This window comes from Pyrus communis, chromosome 3 (genome assembly GCF_963583255.1).
Source record: "Pyrus communis chromosome 3, drPyrComm1.1, whole genome shotgun sequence".
NCBI classification, from domain to species: Eukaryota; Viridiplantae; Streptophyta; class Magnoliopsida; order Rosales; family Rosaceae; genus Pyrus; species Pyrus communis.
Genome location: NC_084805.1, coordinates 1729522 through 1749760, shown reverse-complemented (window position 1 = coordinate 1749760; position 20239 = coordinate 1729522). Strand labels below are relative to the sequence as shown.

Genomic DNA, 20239 nt, shown 5'->3' with positions numbered 1-20239 from the left:
CATACGGTCATTGATTCTAGCACTCTCCACAAAAAAAGAGAGACATATCAAGTAAGAGAGCTAAGGAGCAGGATAAAAGTATAGGTCAGGTTGGTCGATGAGCCTACACTGGTGTGAAAAACATTTAGCACTGACTGACAATTGAATTCTTGCTTTCGAATTAAAGAATATCTAAGGCCACCAATCAAGTAACGCTTGATATTCAATCATTTAAGAATAGTATAATCCTTCTTGGAAAATTGGCGTCTCTTCTTCGATTAAAATTTCTGTAAGATCATATACCAACCAGCTCCAATATTTCTTTTCAGCCAGATACAGACATCACTTATCTGTTACTGGCTATGGAGGCAACTGCAATGGCAATTACAGTCCAGGAAGAAATATTGCCATTGCAACTGCAACTGCAATGGCAATATTTCTTCCTTCACAGTTCAAAGCATTTTGGCTAAACTACCACGGTGTGAGGAAGCTCTACATTTCTCATCAAGTCCAATCATGCACTGACCACTGCCTAGCCAAAAGATCTTGACGACAATAACTGGGAGATCTTGACGGGAATGAGATCCTTCCTCACAATATGGGGTAAAAAGCACAGCTACAGCCTGCTGTGAAATCAGCACAGTTCCAGTTCCTAGTTCAGCAGATAGTCTTGCGTATCTCCATGTTAACACAATGACCAATACAGAAAGATCAAGAAAAAACAGAAGTAACAGCATATTATTGATGAGAAATGCTTTAGCCTCTAGTAATAATTTTCTAAAGGTACTTACGGAGACCAAAGATTACATTCTAGCAAATTGTTTATACACTGCCTGATCCTGGTATCAGAATACAGTAGTTTATACCTGCAAATTGCTTGTGATTATTATTGTATAAGTAATATGTGATATCAGTCTAAAAAATAAACTGGTCCTAAAAATAAACTCTTAAACTTGAAGATGAAATATCGAATACCATTTAGCAATATTACAATAAGATCATTTGAGAACATAACAACTCTTGGATCACTAATGGGATATAGGAAAGTTTCAATTTCTACACAAGAAAAACAAGATTACTTTTGCAAGGCCAGAGCCTGCAAAAAATACACCATATATATGAAGCATTCTTGTATATCTAATTCCTACATAGAGAAACTATATATATCCCTTTGGATTTTAGGAATTTTATAGCATTCACTATGATGGTAAAGTAAACTGGCTCATTAATACCTTAACTCAAAACTCTCGTCAAAGTTACAAAATTCTTAAATTAAATGACGGAAAAAACTGAGATGCTGAAGCAAAAAAATATCCTGGCCAAATTAAATTAGTAGGAAGAAAACTAACTGTAGGAATGTTCTGCAAGCTGATAAAATGGTATGGAGAGGGAGTGGACAAACTACTTAAAACATGTAGTGTAGACTCCACCTAGAGAATGAAAGAGACCTATACAAATTATAATGTCTAAGTGAAGCTTTCCCGTCCGAGATTCAGAATATCTAACATAGTTCTATATTAGCATAAGCATCCGAAACTAGAACTTAAGGACATGAAATATACAACAGCTAATAAGCTAGAAATTCATAACCCTTGATCTTAAATCAGGTGTACACTAGAGTAGCTATAAGTGTGTAGTCAAATGACGTGAAGAAAAGAAAGCTCGCGATACCAGTTATTTCTAGCACCGATCATGACATGCATACATATTTATGGAGGGTTTACCGGATGGACTGCAGAACCAGCTCCTAATCACCAATCCACTCCTTTTAGTTACTCAAAAAAAAACAAATATTACTTGGGACGTTGGGACAGACTGAAAATCATGTATATCGCTAGTACAACTTGTTTTGAGAAGACAATAACAATAAAAATAACAAGAAGAACGACTATGACAATGAATCACAATACTTAAAAGCTGCCAGAAAAACATGGAAGATCAAAAGTACAAGAAAAGAAAATGAATGCCAATGGACACCTGAGAAAACCAAAGCACCAGCATACAGTAAGCTATTAAGATCTTGATCATACAACTTTCCTTGAAAAGTTTCAACCATCATTTTATCATATGCAGAATAATTAAAACTAGACATTGATATTGTCAAAATCATAAGTTTCAAAGGGCACATCCAGGTAGAGTCATGATTCCAACAAAGCTCCCCCACAAATGTGATACCTGAACCCACTGCAGCTTACAGAATTCGAGAGAAGCAACATTGCCTGGAAGTCGCACTATTGCAATAAATACTGACTAGAAGAGCCACTTAACTAAAACCGGCACCCATTTCCTTCTGTTTCAATTCTAATGCCATACGCTCATTCTCAAGTTTCATCCTCTCATTTTCCATTCTCATCTTTTCCAGTTCACGGTCCCTTTTCTTACTAAATCTTTGCCACTTCAAACGTTGCTTCTCCAATTCTAACATCTCAACTTGAATTTGTAGCTTCTGTTCTTCTAACTGAAATGAACACGATTCAGCCCACTGCTTCTGTAACCAAGCAGCTTTTGTGCCATCAGGTAAAACTTGATTCATATCTGGTTGAGGAATTTGGGGATGAAAATAAGAACTTTTGTTACAGTCTTGGGAGTTCAAAGAACTACCGAAGTTAAAATCTTCACAGCCCTGGCCTTGTCTCAACCTCTTGACAGAGTCCTCTGAAATGTATATTCCCCTGTTATCTCCACGTAAAGCATTATTTTCCTCAAAGTCGTCATGCTCTTCATTTTCCATATCTTGATCATCTTCATCAAGATCATCATGGTGGTGCCTTCTCAGATCATCGTTGTCAAGATCATCTCTTTTAAGAGCCCGATGTAAAGATTTCTGCAAGGCTGGATCGTGAGGCAGATGCAAACGATTTCCATTATGATAAGAACACATTTCCTCATAAAACAGGTGCTTTGAGCTTAATATTTTCCTGACATCATCTTTTTCTTTCTCCGTTAGGTACTTTATCACATCCAAAAGCGCAGGGTTCTCAACAACCTGGCAAGAAGTGCCCCTCCCAAGCATATCATTAAGTTTCTTATACCTTTTGTTAAGGTCATTGAATTTATCCTCACACTGCTGCGGAGAAACACGATAACTTCTTTCTGCCATGACCTTGGAAACAGATTTCCACTTTCCCTTCTTCTGTAGGACAGAATATTTCCTTCTTCCCCCACCGCCACAATCTGAACTTGTATCCTCACCTATATAAGACACAGCAGTGATCAGAAGCTTCACCATTTGATCTGTCCACTTCACACGCTGCCATGGCGACCCCTTCTTCCCTCTACTAGCTTCAGCATGACCATCTCCCTCTTCCACATAACTCGGCTCATCCTCATCACTTGCCGAGTTCTTGCACCTCTCTCCCTTATTGTAATCCAACATGGAAATGGTTTGATCGCAGTGATGCATGGTTCCCATTTTGAGAGGAAACCCTTCAGGAATCGGCGGGTGGACCAACGACCCTTGACGAGGTTGAGGATGGTGATGGTGTATGGTCTGTGGATGTTGGGGTTGCTGATGGCCCCTCATTGACCCCTGCAAATCAAGCCCCCCATACGAGGCCCCGCCCGGAACCATACCTCCTCCTCCTCCTTGTGATAAATGCTCTTCCATTCCTTAATCCTTACTATTAACAACAATCAGATCAACAACTTCTTATCCTAAAACCACATTCTACATCTAATTTCACATGCCTCATGCACTCATAGGTAAAAATCAATCATATTTCTTATCGATTTTCGAGCTTTTTCAACCCTCAATTCAGCTTTCTGAACCTACTTACAGTCTTACACCATCAAAGTATATGCAAGTCCAATTCCCACAAACACCATAACCAAACAGAAACCCATTGCCTAAAACTCAACACCAAGCACAAATTTTTACAAACTGAATAAAAAATTTGTGCAAAACCCACCAACAAAACTACGCAATTCAGCAGAAGAACAAGGCAACAAATTCCAGTTAATCGTTCTTCAAAGATCAAGAACACAGAAGCAAAGCAACTTATCTGCAAAGATATGCCCCCACAAATCTGAGAAGCTCCCAGTGAACGGGCCGAGATTCCTGGGCAGAAGAATACAGGAGAAACACCTACTATCTGGCTCACACGGACATAAATAAATAAAAGGGATTGGCCCTGTGTAATGTTACTGCTTATACCCCATATAATAATAGTCCCACCAGTACATATACCAATTGTTTTTTGTTTTTTCTTTTGCAATTTGTCCTTTTTTTTAATAAATAAAATTAGATCATTTCTTGATCTATGTGTGTCATTTTCACCCGTTGTAATACTAATCTTCTCTCTACCGTTCTAATTTGTCAAAATAGACAGATATATAATTTTTATTTCTTGGTAAGGTTTTAAAATTAATTATTTTAACCTCATTTCATAACACAAAAAAAAAAATAAATAAATAAACAAGCATATGACTACCCACTTTGTGGCGCGAACATTCTTAATTTTGTTTTTAAAATGGGAAGGAGAAAGGGAAAGAGAACATGAGAGTGCCAGTGGGAAGAGAAATTTTTTTTTTTTTAGTGTTAGATAAATAAAAAACAACAAAATTTGGTTTTGTAAAATTACATTACTGTTTATAATTTTTTTTAGCGTGATAGAAGACTAAATCATTTTTTTATCAATTTTTAATGACAGAAATTTTTTTGTTATAGATGGTTAAAAAATTAAATAATTATTTTAACCTCACTTATTTGAATAATTTTCTCTTCTATTGAGTTCCTTGTTGTATTTTGTATTGGGAAGACGACAACGAAGTTCTTCGGCAGGTTCAATGTATGAGGGATCATTCGGGGACCATTATTGATGCATCGATCAAAGCACGAATCAATTAATTAATAAATCTGGATATTGATCCTCGAATGGAGAACGGATGTTAAAACAAAAACACACAAAATGCGTAACTTTTCCTTGCAGACTTGTTGATTGTCAAAAACAATACCGAATTTCACAAGTCCTAAACCTCTTGTTGATTCACCAAGAATGCCAAGAAGTTTATCAAATGAGCGTTGTTGATTCTCCATACGAGAATGACCAATGATCGTTGGGGTGTCTAGACCTCGTTAATTCTGTTGGAATATCCGAGTTGATAGAACAAGAACAAAAATGAGAAAATGCTCTCAAACTACACTCAATTTTCAATTGAATTCATCATAATCTTTCCCCTTAGAATACAAAATACTCTTAATTTACAAAAACTCTAACCCCCTCTTAATAATTACTGATACATGCATCATTACTAGAGTTAATGAACTCATTAAGATTAACCCCACTTAATCTACCCCACTAACATATATTTATTACATTAAATAAAGATTGAGTCATCCTGCATCAATTATTGAACGATAAAATAATATAAAAAAGGTAACGTATTTAGTGTAGGTACCATTTCAACCTTGTAGTATACTTTGATGACCCATAAGTTTAACGAGTTGAGTTTGAATGATTTGTTGATCTAATGAGTTGGATTAAAACTGACTCAAATTTAAAAACCAACTTGTCTACAAGTCTAATTTGGGATATAAAAGAAAAGAAGGGCAATTCTAATGGATAAGTGAGTGAAGAACGTCATTGTTACAATGACTCTTAATAGCTTCATAAAGAGATATCCTGAACGTGTTGTCATTTTCAGGACCTTGATGACTTTAGTGGATAAAGTGATATCGATTATGATGTAGAGGAATACCTTAAGGTTAGTTTGGTATTATTGTGCTTTAAAAAAAAAACCGTTTATGCTGTGTTATAAAAATAAACAACTGTAAAATAAAGTTGTTGAGTGTTTGGTAAACTTTTTTTTTATATAAAAATGCTTTTGATAAAAATTTATAATAATAATAAAAAAAAGTGTTTGAATGTTTGGTAAACTTTTATATAAATTACTTTGAATATGTTAAATGTCTAAATATGAGATGATATTTAATGTGATATAATCATTGTCAAAGACAATAATGTAGGGGTAAAGAGTGTAATTTTGTAAAACATGTGGGAGTATATTTGCTATTTGAAAATTCCATTAAATGAATATTGATTACTATACTTTGAAAAAAAAACATTTTTTTTAGAAGCATAGTAGATCATTTTTCTGTTTTTTTTATACTCATCTACTTTCATTGACAACAATTTTTTTGTTTTTTTGTTTTTTTGTTTTTTTGTTTTTTTGTTTTACCAAACAAATTTTGACACACCCCGTCCCGAAGGAGGGCATGCTGGCCATCACGTGAGAGTGACGTAACCATTTGCACAGTTTGGAAGCTTTAAAATATACAACTTCTAAAATGAAACACCCGAAGGTGAGTCCTTATTTGGTCTACTCTGTCAGAACACCGTTGAATTTCCTCGTAGTCACCACACCTTTGCAATTCTTGAACCTGGAGGGGCGCAAAACAAAGTTGAGTGGGTCAGTAAAACAATTCTTTTCCAATTCCAAACACTTCTCAAAACTTTGTAACCCCTCGCCGTAAAACAAGTATAATTTCCCAGAAAATAAACATATATGCGTATGTATAGATATGTCAATCATGTTCCATGATATGCCATTCATGCTTGAGAATATGCCACAATAGAATCTCATAATAAATGTAAATGCTCAAGCGTAAATCACATCACAATATATAATCTGGCAGCCGGGAGTCACCTAACGTGACATGTACCGCTGCACCTAGAGCTCCACGCTCAACTCAATCACTGAATCTGCACACGAGTCGGAACCACCTAACGTGGTCTGCACGACAAGCTGGGTGTAATATATATGTATGCTCTAGTGCTACGATCACGTGAAGCTGGCGATAAATCGCGGGTCACCTACAAGTCGGAACCACCTAATGTGATCTCTACGACAGGCTTGCACCTAACTTGGATCCAAGACGAGCATGCGGTGCTGGTGAACATACACGTGAAGGCTGTGCCCTGGCCCTGGACGGGAGCACTAACACCGGGGGTGCAGATTATGAGTTCTCTAATCCTCTCAAACTACTACTGCATAACAACATGAATACCACTTACCTGTGCGTCCATAGCACCAATACACATATATAAATGTATGCCACTACTAATGCATGTGATGATAGTATTTCAATCGTAGCTTACCTGGGCCTCCTCAGCACCATGCAACAGTATGCATAATTATGGTAATGCACATATTCAAATATGATGCATATATGACAGGATAATTAATTCGTATTTCTTTTAAAATACGTTTCTGGGAAATACGTCAAGCATACGTATATATATATATACTGAAAAATAACTGCCCACTCACTGATCACATCGACGTCTCATAGGTCCCTGAACCTCCCCTAGCTTGGTTACATTCTTCCTCTGTATAATTTTCACCTATACAAAAAGTAACCAAATTGACGTTATTTAACGCGCATACACCAAACATTCGTCCATAACTTTTTCATACGTTGCTCAATTTGGGTGTATGAATATACCACGGTGATCTACACGACGTCACGAACGCGTGACAATTTTCAGAATTCAATTTGGAGCTCTCACGCGCCCCCACGCGCCCTGTTCACGCGCTGCCCACGCGCGCGTCTTCTTCCTCGCGTCGCCGGACTGGTTTCGCCGGAAATAGTGTTTTGCCGGAATTTCTGGGTAAATTTCAAAGTGTCATAACTTCTTCATTTCTTAACCATTTTCAACGTACTATATATCAAATTGAAGGTATTGACGAGACGAACACATCCATACCTGTCTCGACCCCTAACTCGCCGTGGTTTCGCCGGAAAAAGCCCCGACAGCTCCGGCCAAACTTTGAACTTGTCGTTCTCCGTGTTCCTACGTCCATTTTTCACGTAATTTATACCAAAATGAAGCCCTAATCATAATCTACCACGTTGGACTAGTTTTATGGCCTAAAAACAACGGAATCAAACTTTTCCAAAAATACGAAAATTCGGCCAAACTTACAGTTCGTGATCCCGATGTCCAAATCCTTCAAACGAAGCACTCCGAGCTTCCTTAGGACCTCACCAAGCTTCCTACAAGCTTCAAAATCCCAGAAAACATCAAGTTTTACGTGTGCATGAACAGTGCACACGCACAGTGAAATTGAAATCCAGGTTTTCCGAAGTGAAACTCACCTGAAATTGGTACCATCGTGTTCGTGTGGTCTTCAGGAGTACGATGGTGGTCTTAGATCCTTCGTTGGTATAGTTTTGGGGTGGTTTGTGGGTGGTCTGTGTGAGTTCGAAGGAGAGAGAGAGAACTCTCAGAGAATGAGAGATTTGTGAGGGAGGAGAGAGAGAGAGACAGGGTACGGGAATGAGGGAGAGATTTGAGGGAGGTGGGATCCTACCCAATCCCCAAATCATCAAGTTACAACATATTTTACGCCCCTTAGTCCCGTTTAAGGGCATTTTCATAACTTCACGTCCTCGGAATTAAAATTCCGGGACGGGTTGTGACAAATTTAATGTTCTAGATTTTTTAATAAGTTTTTTTTAAGGGAGTTTTAATGAAAAAAGCTTCTCTAAACTTTTTATTAACAAAAAATCATCTACTAACTTTATTTGATAAAAATTGCTTAAATTTTAATAAAAATGACTTAAGTTTTAATAAAAAGGACAAAAGTTTAACATAATAATTAAAAAAACAAAAAACAAAATCTCATGTGCGCGTCACATCACACAGTCACACATATTTTCCTTCTCTCTGTCTCTCCCTTTCTCTCTCTCTCACATATTCCATCAAATTTCTCTCTCCTTTCACCTCACCCATTCACATCAATCTTTTTTATTTTCTCTCATCTTTCATATCACTCTACTCTCACTCCATAAATATTACAATTTTTACTTTTTATTTTATTGTATGTTTATTTGACCATTGTTTCATAATTTTTTTTGGAACAAACTGTGACATCTCACATCGGCCAGGAGAGTGATCCTTATATGTATATTCTCATCCCTACCTAGCACGAGGCCTTTTGGGAGCTCACTGGCTTCGGGTTCCGTAGGAATTCCGAAGTTAAGCGAGTAGCGCGCGAGAGCATTCCTAGGATGGGTGACCCATCGGGAAGTTCTCGTGTGAGTTCCCAAAAGCAAAACCGTGAGGGCGTGGTCAGGGCCCAAAGCGGACAATATCGTGCTACGGTGGTGGAGCGGGCCCGGGAAGTGGTCTCCCCCGGGCCGGGATATGACAATTTGGTATCAGAGCCTAAGCCTGGTCGTGGTGTGCCGACTAGGACGCCGGGCCCCTAAAGGGGGTGGATTGTGACATCCCACATCGGCCAGGGGAGTGATCCTTATATGTATATTCCCATCCCTACCTAGCACGAGGCCTTTTGGGAGCTCACTGGCTTCGGGTTCCGTAGGAACTCCGAAGTTAAGCAAGTAGCGCGCGAGAGCATTCCCAGGATGGGTGACCCATCGAGAAGTTCTTGTGTGAGTTCCCAGAAACAAAACTGTGAGGGCGTGGTCGGGGCTCAAAGCGGACAATATCGTGCTACGGTGGTGGAGTGGGCCCGGGAAGTGATCCGTCCCGGGCCGGGATGTGACACAAACTAAGTAATAATATTACAAAACAAAAAATAAAGAAAATTTTTCATTTTTCAGTTTGATAAACAATGCTTATTTTAATTTCGAAATAGTGATTTTATCTTTAGTTTGGACAATTTTTTTAAGTTTGTGTCATGTCATGTTAACACTAGTTATTTTTACAATTGAACATTGATTATTTCTACAATTGAACGTTGATTATATTTAGAACTTAACACTAACTATTTCTCAAACCAAATAATGACTAAATCTTAAACCGAACACTAGTACTATCACTATTTCTTAAACTGAACACTGACTATTTTGTAAACTGAATACTGACTATTTCTTAAATTGAACACTAATACTATCACTATTTCGTAAACTAAACATTAACTATTTCTTAAACCGAACACTATTACTATCATTATTTTGTAAACTAGTGCTATCACTATTTCGTATATTAAACACTAACTATTTCTTAAACCGAACACTTATACTATCACTATTTCATAAACAAAACACTAATTATTTTTTAAACCAAACACTAGTATTATCACTATTTCTTAAATTGAAAACTGGCTATTTCTTAAACTGAACACTAATACTATCACTATTTTGTAAACTAAACATTGACTATTTCTTAACCTAAACAAAAATAAACACTAACTATTTCTTAAATTGAACACTAGTACTATCACTATTTCATTAACCATGGCAGACAAAAACAATGGACAATAGAAAAAACTCAACTGGAAAATGCACACCAGCACCTATGGTTTTGGGGGCCAAGAAATTAGTGGCCAATGGTTTGAAAAATAAACCTGGAAAAGGCATGTCATCAACATTAACTAGATACAAATGATTAGTTTTGTTTTCTGATTAGTTGTTATACTGATTAGTGGATGAGTCTTGAACATTCTAACAATGAATAGCAAACCAAAATAATTATTCTATACAAGAGAATGTCGTCAAAATTATTATGATGGTCGAATATCTTCAGGAAGTGTCATCCAATGCAATTAATCATTTAAGTCTGAGGAGAGCAGGTCTTTCTCTAATTTTAGGAAAGAAGAGAGCCTATTCCATTCTCACAAAAAGTTCAAATAGGAAATCACCAGTTAAGATTATTTTGGGAGATAGTTTATTACATTTTCGTTGAAAATGACGAGAGTGGGAACATGAGTGGAGCATTGAAAGTACTAACTATCATCATTAAAACTCCTAACATGAAATAAAGAAAGAGGACGGAGGCACATGAGGCTATGAGGTTAGGATTTAAAGCTACTAAAGAAAACAGGAAGGGCTGCTGCAATATATATGGTAAGTTTACAAAATTTGCAATGCACGCGCTTTTGTAAGGTTATTTTTTGTTTTTTTATTTATTTATTATTTTTTTGTCCTTATCATTAAATAAAATTATAGGGTAGTTTTTTTTAATTAAAATGCAAACTTTTGAAGTCATTTTCATTAGTTTTTCTTTTTTTAAAGCACCACAATCTTGAACTAAACCTAATTGTCATGCTCAAGGATTACAAAAGACATATATATTAAAAAACAACAAAGCCGCAAGTTTAATGAATGAATTTAAGGGGGGTATATTCAATTGAGAATTTGAGAGACTTTAATGGATTTATAAATCCATGAATTTTTATGGAGTTTAATTGATTTGTAGAGATTATATATAAAATTTTGGTTCAATTCCCTCGAAATCTCATGAATAGCAATGAATAGCAAACCCAAATAATTATTTTATACACGAGAATGTCGTCAAAAGTATTATGATGGTCGAATATCTTCAGGAAGTGTCATCCAAAGCAATTAGTCATTTAAGTCTGAAACGAGCAGGTATTTCTCTAATTTTAGGAAAGATGAGAGCCTATTCCATTCTCACAAAAAGATCAAAAAGGAAATCATCAGTTAAGATTATTTTGGGAGATAGTTTATTACATTTTCGTTGAAAATGGCTAAAGTGGGAACATGAGTGGAGCATTGAAAGTACAAACTATTATCATTAAAGCTCCTAAACATGAAATAAAGAAAGAGGAAGGAGGCACATGGGGCTATGAGGCTAGGATTTGAAGCTACTAAAGAAAATAGGAGGGGCTGCTGCAATATATACGGTAAGTTTACAAAATTTGCACTGCACGCGCTTTTGTGAGGTTATTTTATTTTATTTTTTATTATTATTTTGTCTTTATCATTAAATAAAATTATAGGGTGGTTTTTTTTATTAAAATGCAAATTTTTGAAATTCTTTTCATTAGTTTTTTTTTTTTAAAGCACAATAATCTCGAACTAACCCTAATTGTCACGCTCAAGAATTACAATATATATATATATATATATATATATATATATATTAAAAAAACAACAAAGCCACAAGTTTGATGAATGAATTTAAAGGGGTGACAAAGCCACAAGTTTGATGAATGAATTTAAGGGGGTGTATTCAATTGAGAATTTGAGAGACTTTAATGGATTTATAAATCCATGAATTTTTATGGAGTTTAATTGATTTGTAGAGATTATATGTCACATCCTGGCCCGGGCCCCCACTACATCCCGAGCTCGACTCCACCGTAGCACGATATTGTTCGCTTTGGGCCCCGACCAAGCCTTCACAGTTTTGTTTTGGAAACTCACACGAGAACTTCCCAAGGAGTCACCCATCCTAGGATTGCTCTCGAACGAACTTGCTTAACTTTGGAGTTCCTATGGAACCCAAAGCCAGTGAGCTCCCAAAAGGCATTATGCTAGGTAGAGATAGGAATATACATATAAGGCTTACATGATCCTCACCTCTGGGCGATGTGGGATCTTAGAATCCACCCCCGTTAGGAGCCGACGTCCTCGTCAGCACACTTTTGGCCAGGGATTGGCTCTGATACCAAATTGACACACCCTGACCTAAATCGAGGCATGTTGGCCGTCACGTGAGGGTGACGTAGCCATGTGTGTAGTGCGGAAGTGATAGTGATACAATTATGTGGGTAAATAAAAACCAAACTAGCTACCTTACACTAAGTAAGTATATAAGTACGAGTGAATGTGTTTAAAATAGTAATGCAATTGCTCAGAGTATAGGTAACCTAAGTGCAGTCCAGCAGGCTAAGTATTAATTATACAAGACATAAAAGAAATCCCTACATTATTTAAAATCTTTCAGAACCGCCGTAGAATCCTCGTAAGCCAACACGAACTTCTACCTAGAACTTGGTGGTGCGCAAAACAGAAAGTGTGAGTGGGTTTTTGGTTTATATATATGCGTTTCCCAGAAACTGTTTTTAAATGGAATTTCGTTTAAAATGTCATGTCATGTTCGCTTTATATTTTAGCATATGCATTAGTATAGCTTTGCATAATATTGCATGATGCTGCGGAGGCCCAGGTAAGTTCGGGTGAGTATATATTGACAGTATGGTTGCATGGTAGTTATGAGTTGATGCACTTAGAGCTCAGTGTCCTGCACCCCGGTGTTAGTGCTCCGCCCGTGGCAAGGGCCTAGCCTTCACGTGATTGTTCACCTCCCGCACCGCATGCTTAGCTTGGATCGAAGTCAGGTGCCAGCTTGTCGTACAAACCACATTAGGTGGTTCAGACTCATAGGTGACCTGTGATTCGTCGCACAGACTTCATGTGATCGTAGCACTTGAGCATACTTATTTACACCCAGCCTGTCGTACAGATCACATTAGGTGGTTTCGACTCGTGTGTAGGTTTGGTACCGTACAAGTCACATGAGGTGACTCCGGCTGGATTGATGAGCAATAGGTTCAGCCGTACATGTCACGTTAGGTGACTCCGAATGACATATCATTTTTACATTGATTTATATCACCTGACTTGTATATTTATTGCTAAGATGATGAGATAAAAGTCATTGATTTATATCACCTGACTTACACATTTTTAAATTGATATATATAAAGTTACGATTTTTTTATTACAACAAAATGAGATAAAAGTCAAATTGCAGGAACGTAGCTAAAATAATCCAATTACAAATTACACCCCACATTATAACATAGACCTATTCGATTCGAAGAAACAGCAAAATACAAAAATGGCGAGCGAGGAAGAGAGCGCCGTGAAGGAGCCGTTGGATCTGATAAGGCTCAGCCTCGACGAGCGCATCTACGTCAAGCTTCGCTCCGACCGTGAGCTCCGCGGTAAACTCCATGTACGATTCCACACCCTATCTATCATGTCTCTCGCTCTGCTATAAATTAGGTTTTCTCTGCACTCTGGGCTTTTCTAATTAGGGTTTTAGATGGGGCAAAACTAAAAATAATGGGAAAATAAAATTAGGGTTTAAAGTTTACTACTTCAGTGTTAAGTGGTGAGTGGATATGCGTCAAGGTTTGATTTTCATCTTCTAGTCTCAAACACCAATAACAAAATTGTGATGTATACTCTATAATTGTCTTATTTTGCATCTGTGATAGGAACTCCGGTCTTTCATTTTATTTTAAATTGTAAGTTTTTTGCTTTTATATTTCTCTTCAGATGTTGTTTTGACACTACGATGATTATGGAAATGACAATGGTGTTGGTGGTTACTTTTGCAGTTTATAACTTGTGAAGTGATGATTTAGTTTGCTCTTATCGCGAAATTATACTTGACTGTTTTCTCCGGTTCGCCGAGCTAGGAAAATTGTCTTTATAAGAAATTTGTAGTGAAAAACGTGTAAACGAACAGTATTCTTCTATCAAACGATGAGTGTATACTAAAGAAACGGGAACAAAAATGAGTTCATTGTTTGGTACAGAAATTTGTTGTGTGAGAACGAGTCGTTTGAACTTGATGCAATGACACAAGGGATGGAGGGGTAAAATGGTGGGTGGATGAGGGAGTTTCTTGTATATTACATCATGTCAAGTGATTATGTTAAGTGGTACTTGCTATCATAATATTTGTGGTTATAAAGCTTCCTGGCCGATTCTGATATTTTTTTTTTAAATCTGGCTTTTGCAGGCTTATGATCAACACTTAAATATGATTCTTGGTGATGTTGAAGAAATTGTTACTTCTGTAGAAATTGACGATGAAACTTATGAAGAGATTGTTCGGGTATGTAGCTCAAATTCTTGTCTTTATGACTGTCTATGTATAACAAAAAAATTTGTAAATCAATTGAACTTGGAGTATTGTTTTTCTAGAGGACTAAATTGCATAAATAACAAAATGATCTGTAACTTTGGAATAGATCTGCTGTAGTGACCATATCCTCAGATCGGCCCAGAGGCAATAATCTTTACCGCCTATGGGAAGGCTCCGTTAGATCTGAATGTGTTGAGTGTTTTTCTGTCATTTATTTATCTCATCGTTAAAAGATGACTAAACTGAAGTTAATAGAGGTTAAGTAAACATGGTAACAATCTAACGCGTAAAACATAATTAACAAAGAAGAAGGCAAAAAGGATGATAAATATTTGTCTGGATTTTCTTCACATATGTTTCGCTACATTTGGTTTTAATATGGATCCTTATTTGTTTAGTCTTGTACGTTTGGCTGTCATTACTACCTCTGGTCGTGTATTACATTTTTGGTTTACCACCATTTTTTACTTTTTCCATTGCAGACTACAAAGCGGATGGTTCCTTTTCTCTTTGTCAGAGGAGACGGTGTCATCCTTGTGTCACCTCCTCTAAGGACAGCTTGATTTAGTTACTGGTATTGGGAAATCATCTGTTGATTTAACAAATCTCCCTCTATATGTTATTCTGCTTTTAGATTTCTGAATGAATGAGATTTCTTGTATCCCCAGCTACCTAGGATCAGATTTTTAACTTTATTCGAGGAAACCGAAAGAGCAGTTTTCATATGAATCTCTGTTTGAGGTGCCTAGGAATTGATGGATACAATTCAACGTAATCTTCATGGATGGAAGTTGGAACTCTTGTATCTATGGCTATCTAAGTATTTCTTCATGAAATGTTTTCTTGAGATTGAAGAATGTGTTTTTTTTTCCTTCAATGTTTTGTTATCCGATTTTATATTGGACAACAAAGTGACGATCGAAGAAAACACTTCGCCACCTTTCTCTCGTCTCCCCTTGGCAGCTCGAAGCCTTGGAGGCATCGATGCTACAACGGGGGCTGGCTTCCGCCCTTCTTTTCTTTTCCCCTTAATGAGTTTCTTTAATCGAGTATGGTTGTTTGGAAGCTGAGAAAATAAGGAAAGAAAATAGAGCAGTTTTCCAGAATTTAAGACGACAACCTTGTTTGAGTTGTAAGCGTCAACAGATTATTGTATGCTCTCTTTTCAGATTTCATCTAATAGAGTAGTTCAAGTAGATGAACACTTATGAAATTTACGATGAGAGAACAAGAATTATAGGTTTCATTGCTTTCCTTCAGCTGCATAGAGTGCCTTGATTTCCTCAACGTCGTCGTAGCTGCCGAGGAAGATCGGAGAGCGCTCGTGTATCTTGGTCGGAACCAAGTCAAGGGCCTGCCAAGATGCATGTTAAAATCAATTAACAATCAATGCAAAATCAACTCACAAAAGAAAAGAAACTAATCCTGTTTTATGCTTGCAGGCAGTGTCCAATGTTCTTTGACTTATGTCAACTTCAATCTTAACAACTAACAAGGTGAATCGTTATTTGTAGATGTGATCTAGATTGACAATCTAACAACATAACGTGCTCATCTGACTTAGCATTATAGATTGTCTGACTCAAGAATGTTTGAAGTTATGAGAAATGACTATATTGCATAAAGTATACTCTGTTGGCAAAAAGACAGAGTGCGGATTAGAGTTGTATAATTTCTGGCACAGATAGGCTTTATACACAGATAACTAGCAAGTTATTCAACCAATTTCATTCAGCACATCAACGAAGAAGAAATGTCCAGGAGTCCATACCCGTTCCTTGCCAGTGAAGGACTGACCGCCTGCTTGTTCCAACAAAAACGACATTGGGAAGACTTCGTAGAGAACCCTAGTTAACACAAGTTAAACCAAATGCGTCACATAAGTCCATGAACTTAAACCTGAAACTACAGAAAATGATACAAAGCTTCCATGACTGTTTGAAATGAAGAGAAAGCTATAATTGTGCTTGACATACCGCAGTTTTCCGTTTGGGCTCTTCTTATCAGCAGGGTACAAAAAGATACCGCCATAAAGCAATGTCCGATGAACATCAGCAACCATGCTGTTAACCATGACGATAAAACATAAATATCACTGCTTATTGAAAGAAACAGAACAGCATCGTATGTCAAACACTAGAACCGAAAGAGGATTAAGGAGCTAGAAAGAATCTTTTACTTCACCACCACTTCCAGATTGAGAATGAAAAATATGAAGATGGAGCAGGTAAAACTATGAGTTGAGATAAATACAGTCGGGGGATAAAGATCGGCATTCAAATTCAACAGAGGCAGATGGTTCATATAGAAGAACCAGCTTAAACTTCTAAGACGAGAATCCACGATACCTTCCAATGTATCTTAGAGACTTCGGGGATGAACCATCTTCCGGGTACTTGCACTTTTGCACATACCTGAAGCCAAAAAGGTCAGAAATTTTCAATGATGGACTTCAAATAAGAATCATTAATTGAGCTTGACATACTTGGCCGTCGGGCCATCCCAATTTTTGGCATTCCCTTCATTCACCGAATAGATCTTTCCTTTCTTTGGAATCTGGGGAAAGAAGTAGACATGAACTGAATGTTGGAAACTCCATAGCAAGAAAAAAAGAATTACTAATTACAAAGATAATGTATATCATTTAGTACATTCTCATCAAAACGATATATACATTCACTATATATATGCGCGCCACACGCACACACAATTTTTTGGGACAATAGACGTGAATGTAGTAAGTTATCAAGTAATGCGCACGAATATCAGACCAATATTTAGATATAAAAGAGGTTGAATTCCTTCTGTGTATTTCAGCACGAGATTCTTTAAGTGCAATGATTATAAGAGTTCTCCAAGTTAATCCTCGAGGTGAAATCAGTAGACCGTTACAGAATATAGTACGGATTATGTTGCTGAAGTAGTATAAAAAGAGAAATACCTTGATGTCTGGGTGAGTTAGTATGAACTCCCCGAGAGAAGGATCGAGGGTGAACCCATGAACTCCAGTTCCAGTGCTTATCACGAACTGCGAAATCATTACATTCCCAAATAGTTAAAAGCAGTGTCTTGCAAATCTAGACTGCAGGCAACGAAAATCCTAGATTCTACAATCAAAGAAAGTTTCGAATAAAGATTTACATTCACTAAGGCTCTAACTCAACAGGCATCCGATACATGCATCTAAACCACAAGAAACGTGTTGTTTTATATACCGTGCAAGAGCTTCCATACATGCAGTAGCCTGCTGCAACCATTTTCCTTCCAGGTTGCAAGACATCTTTAAGAGAAGGTTCACCATCTTTAACCACATAAATCCCAAAAATCTGATAAGACAAATGTTTCCCACCACAATATTGAGTTCCTCTGGAACAAATGATTGCTTTACATAGAGGGGATTGCATATGATAAGAATGAGCGATTGTACCGTTCCAATGGAAACACCACAATCAATGTTGGACGAACCGTCCAGTGGATCGAACACAACACAGTACCTGCTCCAGTATGAGTTGAAAGCATTATTCAGACAGACAGCCTTTCAGTTAAATGTCTCAAAAACAAACATTCATTGGAACAAGCTCTAATAACCGGCGTAAAGCATAGACAATTACTTTCCACGCAATTTTGGCTCCACGAAAATCGCCTCTTCATCTTCCTCTGAAACAAGAATAGACTGCCACAAAACCTGAATTGTTAGCACAATATCGGTCCTTCAAGTTCAGCTAATGCAAATATTAAAAAGGAAAATTTGGATGACTTACAGTTCTGCCACTGCTAACCAGAGCCTTAACAAAAACTTCATTTGAAAGAACATCCAGTTTCTTTTGCTCTTCACCCTATAACCGAAAAATCGAACAATTTCACGTTGTAGAATAACCCCAATAGATTATATTCAACATAAACAGATAGCAAACGCATACCTGAACATTGGTCTCTCCAGCAAGCCCGATAAGTTTGGCCAGACCAGCCTGCCCAAGTAAAAAACTTTCCGATTAAAAACCCCATTTCCACAGCACCAATTAATTCCCCAACGCAAAACAGATAAGAACGGGAAATATTTTCTATCATATTCGAGCGATATTCCAATCTAATCCAAACTACAATAGCAAGATTCGAACTTGGGTGCAGAACACTACCACTCTGCTCTAACCAAATTGACTATGTCATGCCAATGATTCGAAAACCTTCATTTCCAATACCCAATTGAATAAAAATCAACAACCAATTTGGCAATCAATATAATCTTTGAGAAAAATGATACAATTAGAGAGAGAGAGAGAGAGAGAGAGAGAGGGAGAGACCTTGTTGACTGCAGAGCAGACAAACTTGCAGCCAAGAACAATATGATTGAGCAAGATGGTGAAGTCACCGCGGGACTCAGGGTGCTTGGACTGCTCATTCAGCACGAACCTCGTTATGGTCATCAAGTCCGTCCGGTGCGCATCGGCTGCGTGATCCATTTTTCTCCGCCGTCCTTCCTTTTTCCCCACAAAACCACCGTCACTAAAAACCTCCAAAAACAATCCACAGCTGACCTACTACTGTATATATTATATACAAATCCACACTCCAAAATAATATATTAAAAAAAAAAAGGAGGAAAAATGTAAGGGGAAAAAAAAGGTCGTTTGGATTTGGATGAGAAGGTGGTGGCGGTGCTCGATTCGAGGAGCTGATGGACTGTGGAAGGGATGCTAATCTGGTACCAACGGAAGTTTCGGAGCACACGTGGAGGGGTTGGGATGGAAGAGTGAGCTAATGTCATATGTGGTTATCACTAAAGATAACGCCTGTCCTCGTTTTCTTCTGATCCGGCGGTTACCAGGTTTTTGTCCCTTCTGTTTCGATCATGGATGACATGGACGAGGTTGCCTTCATCTCAAGCAAACTCTTCACACTTTTCTCAACGAGCTGCCTTTTTGCATAGAGGTTATATTCTTTTATGCCATTCTCATATGCTAAGTTGGACCTTCTCCTTCTCTTACTTTCTTTGTTTTTGTACAATAACGTTGCATGGTGATCTAAATTTACTTTTTAAGTTACTTTCTAAAAATTAAGTATGTAAAATATCATTGTTGAAATATTAAGGCCGTAACGGACAACAACGTGTAATTTATTAGAAGTAATACGAGAAAATTTGGAAATCTTCTCCTGCACGTATCAATCTTCCATTTTTACAATATGATTTGTTAATCTATAAGATATCATTAGATGACTAATAGATTTCAAATTTGGTTAATTTTTAGCTAAGTAATCCATAAAGGGTGATTTAAAAAACAAACGATTCATATCATCGTGCAACAATAAAAAGTGAAAACGAGATTAGCAAAGAGAGAGGGAGAAGAGAAAACGTGCAAGCATTGCGTGTTTTGAAGCGCCCAAGAAACTATACCAACATTTTGGACTGTACTGTTAGCAGATGTGGAGCGTAAAAAACAAATGGGGCATAGTAAACTAAATTAGTGCCTATTAATATAAAGTGCATTTTTGCTACCCACATTCTCTCTCCTGTGTATGATGCCCATCCTATTGTAATTTGTCACTTAAGTCCTACCAATCAATTCTAGTTAAGTCGTTTATTTCTTATTTTTCTGGTGCAATACTTGCGAGAGAGAATTATTATTTTAACATTTTACTTCTATTTTTGCCATTTGGTACTATGCCCT

At 37.2% G+C, this 20239-nt stretch overlaps 3 protein-coding genes and 1 long non-coding RNA gene across 4 annotated transcripts; 1 reads left to right on the top strand and 3 right to left on the bottom strand.

Moving 5' to 3' along the window:
• Positions 1 to 1873: 1873 nt before the first annotated feature.
• LOC137728986 (uncharacterized) lies at positions 1874 to 4110 on the bottom strand. Its single transcript, XM_068467802.1, has one exon. The coding sequence runs from the start codon at positions 3584 to 3586 to the stop codon at positions 2243 to 2245; it is 1344 nt and encodes a 447-aa protein (XP_068323903.1). The 5' UTR covers positions 3587 to 4110; the 3' UTR covers positions 1874 to 2242.
• A 2194-nt stretch (positions 4111 to 6304) lies between these two features.
• Positions 6305 to 7861, bottom strand: LOC137727522 (uncharacterized). Its single transcript, XR_011067805.1, has 3 exons — positions 7424 to 7861; positions 7249 to 7322; positions 6305 to 6358 (listed from the first exon to the last, which is right to left on the bottom strand). It is a non-coding gene; the product is annotated as an uncharacterized lncRNA (long non-coding RNA).
• Positions 7862 to 13493: 5632 nt separating this feature from the next.
• On the top strand, positions 13494 to 15420 carry LOC137727893 (sm-like protein LSM3B). Its single transcript, XM_068466753.1, has 3 exons — positions 13494 to 13652; positions 14448 to 14543; positions 15056 to 15420. The coding sequence occupies exons 1-3, from the start codon at positions 13536 to 13538 to the stop codon at positions 15134 to 15136; spliced, it is 294 nt and encodes a 97-aa protein (XP_068322854.1). The 5' UTR covers positions 13494 to 13535; the 3' UTR covers positions 15137 to 15420.
• Positions 15421 to 15648: 228 nt separating this feature from the next.
• LOC137727890 (fructose-1,6-bisphosphatase, cytosolic-like) lies at positions 15649 to 19356 on the bottom strand. The gene is made up of 12 exons (XM_068466752.1): positions 18875 to 19356; positions 18494 to 18541; positions 18335 to 18409; positions 18185 to 18246; positions 18001 to 18067; positions 17789 to 17899; positions 17515 to 17601; positions 17059 to 17129; positions 16922 to 16987; positions 16550 to 16636; positions 16345 to 16420; positions 15649 to 15927 (listed from the first exon to the last, which is right to left on the bottom strand). The coding sequence occupies exons 1-12, from the start codon at positions 19031 to 19033 to the stop codon at positions 15817 to 15819; spliced, it is 1020 nt and encodes a 339-aa protein (XP_068322853.1). The 5' UTR covers positions 19034 to 19356; the 3' UTR covers positions 15649 to 15816.
• Positions 19357 to 20239: the final 883 nt, after the last annotated feature.

Coding starts and splice junctions, on each gene's coding strand:
- LOC137727890 (XM_068466752.1), bottom strand. CDS start 19,033: ATGGATCACGCAGCCGATGCGCACCGGACGGACTTGATGACCATAACG. Junction 17,602..17,788: donor TGTATGGAAGCTCTTGCACG/GTATATAAAACA, acceptor ATGATTTCGCAG/TTCGTGATAAGCACTGGAAC. Junction 16,988..17,058: donor TGGGATGGCCCGACGGCCAA/GTATGTCAAGCT, acceptor TTTTGGCTTCAG/GTATGTGCAAAAGTGCAAGT.
- LOC137727893 (XM_068466753.1), top strand. CDS start 13,536: ATGGCGAGCGAGGAAGAGAGCGCCGTGAAGGAGCCGTTGGATCTGATA. Junction 13,653..14,447: donor AGCTCCGCGGTAAACTCCAT/GTACGATTCCAC, acceptor TGGCTTTTGCAG/GCTTATGATCAACACTTAAA. Junction 14,544..15,055: donor CTTATGAAGAGATTGTTCGG/GTATGTAGCTCA, acceptor TTTCCATTGCAG/ACTACAAAGCGGATGGTTCC.
- LOC137728986 (XM_068467802.1), bottom strand. CDS start 3,586: ATGGAAGAGCATTTATCACAAGGAGGAGGAGGAGGTATGGTTCCGGGC.